Here is a 9,750-nt window from a genome sequence, read left to right on the forward strand (position 1 = left end):
ATTTGCAGTAGAAAAGAAAGGATACTTACTTGGCTGCTGTTGGGTGGAGTGTTCTGTATATGTCTATGTGGTCAAGTTGGTTGATTGTAGCATTTAGATCTTCTGTGCCTATATTGAGCTTCTTTCTGGATGTCCTGTCCTTCACCAAAAGTGGTATGTTGAAGCCTCCTACTATTATTGTCGAGATGTCTATCTCACTTTTCAATGCTAATAAAGTTTGTTTTATGTATCTTGCAGCCCTGTGATTTGGGGCATAAATATTTAATATGGTTATATCTTCTTGGTGTATTGTCCCTTTAAACATTATATAATGTCCTTCCTTATCCTTTCTGATGGATTTAACTTTAAAGTCTATTTTGTCAGAAATTAATATTGCCACTCCTGCTCTTTTTTCACTGTTGTTTGCTTGAATTTTTTCCCATTCCTTGAGTTTTTGTTTGTGTCTCTCAGTCTAAGATGTGTCTCTTATAGGCAACATACAAAAGTATTGTGTTTTTTAATCCAATCTGCCACTCTGTCTCTTTATCAGTGCATTGAGTCCATTTACATTCAGCACAATTATGGATAGATATGACTTTAGTGCTGTCATTTTGTTGTCTTTTTTTGTGTGTTGTTGACAATATCTTTTTCCCACTTAATTTTTTGTGCTGAGCAGTTTATCTTTTAATAGTCTTTTCTTCTTATTCATTCTTGTTGATGTTGTTTCTATTGAGTCTCTATTTTTTACTTGTATTTTATTTTGCTGTGTAGGATAGATTGTCTCATTTGTGGTTACCTTAATATTTACCCCATATGTCTAAGTTAAAACCTAACTTTTATTTCTGTAGGTCACCTTACCTTCCTCTCCATATGACTTTATTTCTGAGTCCCTCTTTATTATTTTAATGATGTCTTCTTTTACATAAGGACATCGCTGTTTCCCTGTTTTGAGTGATTTTTAATCTTGATTATTTTTGTGGTTTCCCTGTCTGGGTTAACATCTGATTGCTCTGTTCATTGTTCTAGTCTTGGGTTGATACCTGATATTATTAATTTTCTAACCAAAGCACTCCCTTTAGTATTTCTTGTAGTTTTGGTTTGGTTTTTATGAATTCCCTAAACTTCTGTTTATCTAGAAATGCCCTAATTTCATCTTCATATTTGAGAGACAGTTCTGCTGGATATATGATTCTTGGCTGGCAGTTTTTTTCCTTCAATTCTTTATATAACTCATCCCATTGCCTTCTTGTCTGGATGCTTTCTGCTGAGTAGTCGGGGCTTATTCCTATTGACTGTCCTTTTAGGTGACTTTTCATTTATCCTTAGCTGCTCTTAAAATTCTCTCTTTATCTTTAGTTTAGGCAAGTTTGATTGTAATACGTCTTGGTGACTTTCTTTTAAAATCTACCTTATGTGGAGTTCTCTCATCTTTCTGAATATCAGGGAAGTTTTCTGACAACAAATCCCCAATAATTCTCTCTGAGTTTTCTGTTATCCCTCCCTGCTCTGGTACTCCGATTACTCATAGGTTATTTTTCTGGATAGAATCCCACATGGTTCTTAAGGCTTCTTCATTTGTTTAAATTCTTTTATCTGAGCTTTCTTCAAGGATATTGGTGCTAAGTGCTTTGTCTTCAAGGTCACTTATTCTGCCTTCCAATTTTTTGATTCTTCTCCTCTGACTTTCTATGGAGTTGTCTAATTCTGTAATTTTACTGTGAATCTTCGAATTTCTGATTGCTGTCTCTCTATGCATTCTTGCAGCCTATTAAATTTTTCCTTATGTTCTTGAATTACCTTTTTAATTTCTTCAGTTGTTTTATCTGTCTGTTCCTTGGCTTGTTCTGAGTATTGCCTGACCTCCTTTCTGATGTCTTGGAGATGTTCTGTGTATTAATCTTTTGAGTTCTGCATCCAGTTATTTCAGGAAGGCACCTTCATCCAGAAGATCCTTTGATTCTCTGTGTTGAGAGCTTGTTGGAGAGATCATGGTCTGTTTCTTTATGTGGTTTGATATCAACTGTTGTCTCCAACCCATCTATAAGTTATTGTGTTTATTTTATGTTTACTTACTATATACTAATTTCTTGCTTTGTTTTGTTTTGATCTGCCCAAATGGGTTGCTTGAGTGAGCCAGCTTGATTATTTTCACCTTTGGAGCTCTGACATTCTGTCACCAGATGTCTAGAGCTGTTATCAGGTATATAAGCTTATGAGTTAATTCACTTTTCTTGTGTGGATTCAGCTTAGGTGTCCAGGTAGCTGATCATCAAGTGTGTGATACAGTCTCTGTTGTACAGTCTTAGACAGGCAGGGTTGTTTGGTGTAGGTACCAGTATCTGACTGCAGCAGGGGGTTATGATCTGAACAAGGCAGGGGGCTGAGAACCACCCCCTAAGTGTCTTTGAGGAAAGCACATCCCCGTTCCCCAGAGTGTTTAGGTGGGTGGGTTCTGCAGATGGACCATGGGCACCCAGTGCTTTTAGTTGTAAGGGCTGGGAGGTAGCAGTTATCCTTGGACCCCTGTTGCTGGTGGCTGGTGACCTGAATGGAGCCACGAGTCCTTAGGCCTCTAATGTGGACAGGTGAGGACCCTGTTTAATAGGCAAGTGGTGTCAAATATCAAACACCCACCTCTGCATCACACAGCTGAAATAGTTGCAGTCTGCCAGTAAGGCCCTTTCTCCTGAAATAGGCCCACATAGATCCATACAAGGGAGAAAAGTATTCAAAGTCCACAGACTGTTCATGCCTGGACAGGATCCATTCTCCCCTGAGCTTTCCTGGTTAGTGGAGCTGGCAAATTTTCTTTTCCCTCCAATGTGAATTTATTCCTTCTCTAATTCTGGGAGCATGGCTCAAGGTGCTCAAAAGGGCCTACCTCAGGCCCAGAGAAATCAACAGCCACTGAAGCCAGTTTAGGGGTGGGGGACAAGGTAAAATATACGTATTCAGCTTTTGCCGAGAGCGCCATTCTTCTCTGGTTCTGCAGGTATGTGTAGGCTGTGCAGCTGGCTGCTTCTCCCTGAGAAAACTTTGGCTGAATGCTACTACTGGCCTATCACAGCTGCTCCAAAGGAATGGTGGCTGAGGGATCCAGTGGATTCAGGTCTGGCAACTCCTCTCTGCTTCTGAACCACCTCTCTCTCCCATATCACTCAGTCTGTCTTCTAACTGTGTCTTTGATGTTCAGAGCTCCTAGCTTGTCATAAATATAACTGTTATCACTTGATTTTTTGGGTCTTTGTTGTAAGAGGGATCGCCTGAAGCATCAGGCTATTCTGTCACCTGGCCCTTTCCTTTCTCTTAACTCATTTTTATTTTAAACTCAGAGCAGTGAAATTCCTTTAATTTCTTAACATCTTATTTACCTCTTGTTTGAAGTTTACTCATTACTATAACTTACCATGAGGCTAGTTTATCTTTGTGCCTTGGGTGTTTTTATTATTGCCCACACCTTTCCTTTCATACATGAAAGAAAATGAAGGGGTGGAGGACCCACCTCCATATTGCAGTGATTCCAAGTAACTTTGTGTTCACTGCTGTCATCTTTTATCAATCAGTCTGTGGCATTTCAGGTTTCCAACAGGTCATGCACATTCTTCTTGCAGTGCAGATAAAAGCTTCCAGCTGATAGCTTAGTTTTCTAAACCACAGGTTAATGGTTTCCTGTGCATTTCTCAAAATAACTGTTGAGCAAAGAAAATAAAGCCATGGGCTTAATATTGAGCAGTTTGACAGTCCACTTGCCTATTGCCCTCCCCTTCAAAAGGGCATTTTTACAAATCAATTTTTGAGGAGAAAGTTTAGTTTCCGGTATGTTTGCATCATAAATTGTAGCTAATGAGTAAATCACCATTCTTAAATATTGTTTCCGTTTAATAATTTGGCACTCTTATTTTTTAATTATATATATAATTAAAATATTATACATAATATTTTAATTATATATTGTACATATTTTAATTTTATTTAATATTAATAATTACATACATATAGAAATATAATTAATATTTAATTATATACACCTATATACTTACATATATATGAAACTCTGGTGGGTTAGTGGTTAAAAGCTATGGTTAGCTACACCTGCTAACCAAAAGGTCAGCAGTTCAGATCCACCAGCAGCTCCTTGAAAACCATGTGGGATGGTTCTACTCTATCCTGTAGGGTCAGTATGAGTCAGAATCAACTGTATAGCAAAGGGTATATATATATATATATCAACTAGATATTTTTTATATATATATCCACTGCTGTCCAGTTGATTACAATTAATAGTGATCCTATAGGAAAGAGCAGAGCTGCTTATCAGGTTTCCAAGACTATAATCTTTACCCAAGTAGACTGCCACATCTTTCTTTTACAGAGCAGCTAGTGAGTTCAAATCATTCACCTTTTGGTTAGCTGCTGAGTGTTTAACCACTGTGCAACCAGAGCTCATATATATATATATATATATATGGGAGCGAGGAGAGATACATATATATCAAGGACTCATGAAAGTTAAGACCTGGAAATGGGCAAATTAATTCTTGCTGGATTTAAACTTGGTATAGATGTCATTGTGCACGAGTAACCAAACCCGCTTTGAGTTAGATTCTGGCTCATACAGACTCTACAGGACCCAGCAGAATTGCTCCCATAGCATTTCCAAGGCTGTAAATCTTTATGGCAGCAAACTACCACATCTTTCTCCCATGAAGCAGTTGGTAGCCATGAACCGCCCTCCTTGTAGTTAGCAGCTGAGAACTTTAACCAGTGCTCCACCAGGACTCCTAGTGCCCTAGTAGTTACCCTTTAAGCCCCCCTCAAATTTTTAATTATTCAAATTAAGGTAACTCAATAATTAAAAAATTATGTGATAAACTTACTTTATAAAACAATTTGAAATATTTGATTCTAAATAAAATGTCATTACGCAATGAGAAAACTCAGGCCCCACTTCATTTTTAAAGTAACTATTAAATGCTACTCTAAGTTTTTCTTTGACAAGATTGCATAGTCTATTTTTATCAATACTAGCGATTCCTTAAATTGTAAATTTCAAATTGATACCTGAAATAAAATACTATGTTATAAATTATCACTGCCTCTGTTGGTCATATGAAAGTCAGTGTTGGTTTATCAAAATTTACAGAGTTAGGAACTGCAGAGATGGTATGAAATCTGTCATACAGCTTACACTAGGAATTAAATCAGCTCAAGAGAACCTTCTCCCAATTTGCTGGTATAGTAAGGTACTCTGCATATATGGGTGAAAACCATTTTGATGCTGTAATAGATTTTAAACAGATCACCAAGTGTTTGTAATTTATTGATTCCCAGTAAGACCAAAAGGCAGGCCTGCAAAGGTTCTATAGGCAAACAAACCATGCTTTATTCCAGACACCAGTCATACCATCCAGGTTTTAAAACCTTTTATTTGCATATTTTAAAAATCTGAGTTCCAATAAAATCATTTAAACAAAAGAGTGACACTCTGATTAAAACACATGTATAGCCTGTAGCTTTGCATTTATATAATCACTGTCCTCCCACCCAACTTCTTTTCTTCAGCATGAAAGTTCTCTTCAGTCCCTGTGATGGGAGAGGCAGGCGCTGCTTTCCTTGTCAGTAGTTCTCAATTCTTTGGTGTGAAAAGGAGGCAGTGCAGCCATTTTAACTTGATCCAATCTCTTTGCACCTTACAAAGTTAAGCAGCTAAAACGAAAATAAGGCAAAGCTTGTGGAATGTACAGTGCTTACTGGCGGTGCCACCTCATTATGAATCACCAGCTTGCTTCTCCTGTTCGATTGCTGTAAGGAAAAAAAAAAAAAGAAGAGGAAGAAGAAAACATAACGGAGGTTGATTAAGAAAATTCGATAAAGTCTAAGTATAGGATTTATATTATATAATTTCATTTTAAAACATCTCTTCATAAGCACTCTACATACATGCAGTAAATAAAAAATTCATAATGCATGTACATCTTAACTGCTAAATATATGTGTACGTTAACACTACATTAATTATTCCAGGATTAAATCACCTAAGACTTGTGGTTGCTGGGTACAAAAATGCACATTGATCATAAACCTGCCTGCTTCGCCCTTGCACCCCTTGGTTTCCACTGGAATTCTTCCCCCGCCCTCCCCCCACGCCCCCAGCCCAGCCTGGTCTCATGATGGGGTGGGGATAAGGAGCTTACTTTCTTTTGAAGGCAGTGGATTTTTCTCTTGCGTTTCTGTCTTCTTCAATTTCGATTTATCGAATTTTTCAATCTCAGCCATATCCGGTTTGTCAGACATGGTTGCGGAGGAAGCTGCAAGGTACAAAGCCAAGGGGGACCGTGAGAAATCCATCCATCCTCGTCTCTCAGAGCTTCTGAACGGCTCACCCCCTCCAATCACCTGCCTGAACTCGCACCTTCTCATTCCGTTTTTATTGAGGGCTAAAGAGCTTCCTCTTTCCACAGAAATAGTAAAGACAGCCCCCTCCACGCCAATGCTTCAAAACGTGGGGCGCCCAAGAGCGGAGACCCCTCTCACAGCCAGAGGGAAAATGTTACTAAAGAATGAAATTCACCAGAGACTTGCTAAATGCTGCATTTAAAAAGGGAAATCTGTCTAAAACCTGTGGCTAACTGCAAAGCCACTCTCCCTTGTCTCTGCCTGATCTCTTACCCAAGCTGCCGCCGGCCGGGTCTCGCTTTCTTGTTGGTACAACGGCTGCAGCTGCTGCCCGCGCTCTGACCACCGCCCTGCTGGCTTCCTCCTCCCGCGCGACAAAGCAGTCCTTGGCACACAAAACTCCCCCACACCCAGCCAACAGTCCCCGCCGCAGGCGAGGGCAGCTTGTCGGCCTTCGCACACGCTCCTTTGCGAGAAGGACTGCCACCTTTACCCTGGACCCAGCAGCCCGGAAGCCATCGGAGACTAAGTTAAAAATGGAGCTGTTGAAGCTCGGGGGGTTCGTGGATGTGAGCGGGAACAAAAGAACTTTATGTGCCCGCTCAGTCCCTGCGTCGGTGGCTATGGTGAATGCCTTTGAGGGGGAAGAGAGAAAGAGACCTGTTCCCTCGAGGCTGCGGGACAAAACGCCTGTGGTTTTTAAAAAATCGCCCAGTCCAGGCCCCGTTAGCGAACATCTGGTGGGGCTCAGCCGCACCACACTTCCGGGGCAGCATGCCCAGGGAGGACGCTAGGGCTGGGCTTCAAGGGTGCCTTCAGAGGGATGCGCTGGTGAAGGACCCGGCGGCGAGAGGGGACCACAGGCAGGGGCAGGGGCAGGGGCAGGGGCAGGGGCAGGGGCAGGGGCAGGGGCAGGGGCAGGGGCAGGGGCAGGGGCAGGGGCAGGGGCCCGGGACTCACCGAACTAGGCGCGAGGGAGAGGAGTCCGAATGTGCAGTGGAACCGCCGCCGAGTGCCGGGCGGGGCACCGGGCACATATATATCCTGACTCCTATGTAAATAAGGTGATGTCAACCTTGAGGCAGCTTAACTCCTTCGAGCCTCGACAACTGTGCCTGCTCCTTTCAAAACACAGGCACCTGCAGGACGGCGGAAAAGCAAGTGACAGAAAGCTTTTCCACCTTCTTCCCACAGCCCCCTCCCCGACGCAGCCTGATGCATGCCCCCTTTGATGTTCATTGTCATGGATTTTTGCAACAGCAGCGCGGACCTGCTTTTGGGGACCGGGCATGATCACTATAGCCCTGGGTGGGAGTAGCGGGGACCCGCATTCCTTCACTGTGGTAATGGCATTGACTAGGGCAGACACAGGCCCATTTCCCTTGATGCCTGAGACTCAGCTTGCAGACAAGTGGAGGGCCACCGCCCCACCCTGTCCTTTGTCTTCCTCGCTGGCTTTCTCCTTGACTAGGGCGAGAGGCATGCACCCTGAAGTGATATACCAAAAAAAAAAAAAAAAAGTCACTGTAACATCCATGTTTTTTTCAGTACTATAGTTTCGTGACCACCCAAGTCAAACAACAGTAACATTTGCTGAATGAAGGATAATTTGCAGTCCGTGGAGCACAATCACGCCTCAGAAATACAAGTCGAGTTGGAGCTGTTGCTGCCTGACAATGAAGAACTTCTCTCTCTCTCTTTTTTTTTTAACTTCCTTGTGATTGCTAAGGAGATCTATGTTGGATTCCACAGAGGTATGCTTTCATTATTGTTAAAATCTTAAGATTAAGATAAAAACTCAAACCCTGTATATTGCAGGCCACATTTTTCAACACTAAGATGTTTTCTAAATGCACTTCTAAGTTACTTCAGAAATATTCATTGAGGAGGTTGTACTTGAACAGGGGAACTGTTTTTAAAATGTCAACTGGTGTTATGAGTACATGACCCACTTGTGCTGAAAATTTGTTACAAATACCATGTCAGTGGTAACTAATGTCATGTGAATGGGAAAAGACCCACTGAATCTAGAAAGGTCTATTTGTGGTTGTTTCTAAAGAAGTCGTAACAGTGTTTGAAATAGTCTCCTTTTCTGTGTTCCTGGAAAAGTTGTCCAAAGTTCCCTGGTAATTGTTCATGAGAAGGAGGCCTTCGTCAAACTGGGAAGTAGCGTCAACTGTCGTATATATGCTGAAATGGCACTGCCAGCATCTTGGCCTTCCCCATTTCTGCCACCTCCTTGACTTCCTTTTTCTTGGTGTTGTAGTGAAACAGCTTTAACCAAACCTTCTTCAACAATGGGATTTTCATTGTGACATCAGAAAACAAAAATGGGAAATTGACTTCAGGCACTCAGTCTATCAAAACAAACAAACAAAAAAAACCCCAAAACCCAGTGCCATCGAGTCGATTCTAACTCATAGCAACCCTATAGGACAGAGTAGAACTGCCCCATAGAGTTTCCAAGGAACGCCTGGCGGATTGGAACTGCCGACCCTTTGGTTAACAGCTGTAGCACTGAACCACTATGCCACCAGCACGCAGACCAAAATCCAAAGAAGTACAATCTATAAATGCTTTTTATATCGTTTTGACAGGTGCTGATTCATTGTGAGCATGTCTTTGAACATGCCCTTTACAATCATTGGAACATGCACATATGAGTAGATCACTTACAAACTATAATTGGTTAAAGTAAAGACAAAAAACTAAGATTATGGTTAGATGACCTTTTCTTGTTTTTCTTTTCTGACAGTTTGGTCTCTTAGCTCAGGCATCATGGGCTTGTAATATAATGATTATTTTTTGTTATATGTGATATTGGGTAGATCTTTAACTTGCTTCCTGAGGAAAATTTTTATTTAGCATGTCCACAGTCCACTGAATCAGTTGGAGCACTTTGTTCTACCTGTTTGATGTAGTTTCTTATTGTCTGAAGTCCTGTAGGTTCAGCAGGTTATGGCCTTCTATGATCAGATTAATCTTTCATCAGTCCCTCCTTTTGATCTATGATTAAATTTATTTAATTTTAATTAAGTTAATTGAGGATCACAAGATGATGCTTGGAGTTTGCTGGACTCCTAGACGGCATCCATGACAGGCACTTTAAATTCACCATCTTGTTTTCACCAGATACCATTTGGTTCTTTGCCAGGGTCATTAGATAAGGGCTACCGCTCCATGGATCATATTGCAGAAGTGGACAGAATTAATATACATTACATTGAGTTGGACATGCTCTAGGATGCTGGCATTTATTAATTCCAGCAGCCACACATTTGAACAAAATACAGATTAAGCCAATTAATATCATCATCATTAAAACACCTTGCAGACTTTCAGCCAATATGGCATCATAGATAGAAGCACTCCATT

The 9,750-nt window shown here is 41.1% G+C and overlaps 1 protein-coding gene across 2 annotated transcripts; it reads right to left on the bottom strand.

Annotated features, from left to right (window-relative positions):
* Positions 1-5,387: 5,387 nt before the first annotated feature.
* On the bottom strand, positions 5,388-7,400 carry LOC126069865 (thymosin beta-4-like). Of its 2 annotated transcripts, none has more exons than XM_049873500.1 (3): positions 7,336-7,400; positions 6,174-6,287; positions 5,388-5,781 (listed from the first exon to the last, which is right to left on the bottom strand). In XM_049873500.1, the coding sequence occupies exons 2-3, from the start codon at positions 6,271-6,273 to the stop codon at positions 5,747-5,749; spliced, it is 135 nt and encodes a 44-aa protein (XP_049729457.1). In that variant the 5' UTR covers positions 6,274-6,287; positions 7,336-7,400; the 3' UTR covers positions 5,388-5,746. The 2 variants fall into 2 exon arrangements, with proteins under 2 accessions (XP_049729457.1, XP_049729458.1); XM_049873501.1 differs by lacking the exon at positions 7,336-7,400 and adding an exon at positions 6,649-7,066.
* Positions 7,401-9,750: the final 2,350 nt, after the last annotated feature.

The sequence above is a fragment of the Elephas maximus genome, chromosome Y, assembly GCF_024166365.1.
Source record: "Elephas maximus indicus isolate mEleMax1 chromosome Y, mEleMax1 primary haplotype, whole genome shotgun sequence".
Classification (NCBI taxonomy): Eukaryota; Metazoa; Chordata; class Mammalia; order Proboscidea; family Elephantidae; genus Elephas; species Elephas maximus.

What these genes read in the sequence shown, in the direction of transcription:
- LOC126069865 (XM_049873500.1), bottom strand. Translation starts at nt 6,273, where the DNA reads ATGTCTGACAAACCGGATATGGCTGAGATTGAAAAATTCGATAAATCG. An exon ending in TCCACTGCCTTCAAAAGAAA is followed by an intron (nt 5,782 to 6,173) that starts GTAAGCTCCTTA and finishes TTTTCCTTACAG; the next exon opens with CAATCGAACAGGAGAAGCAA.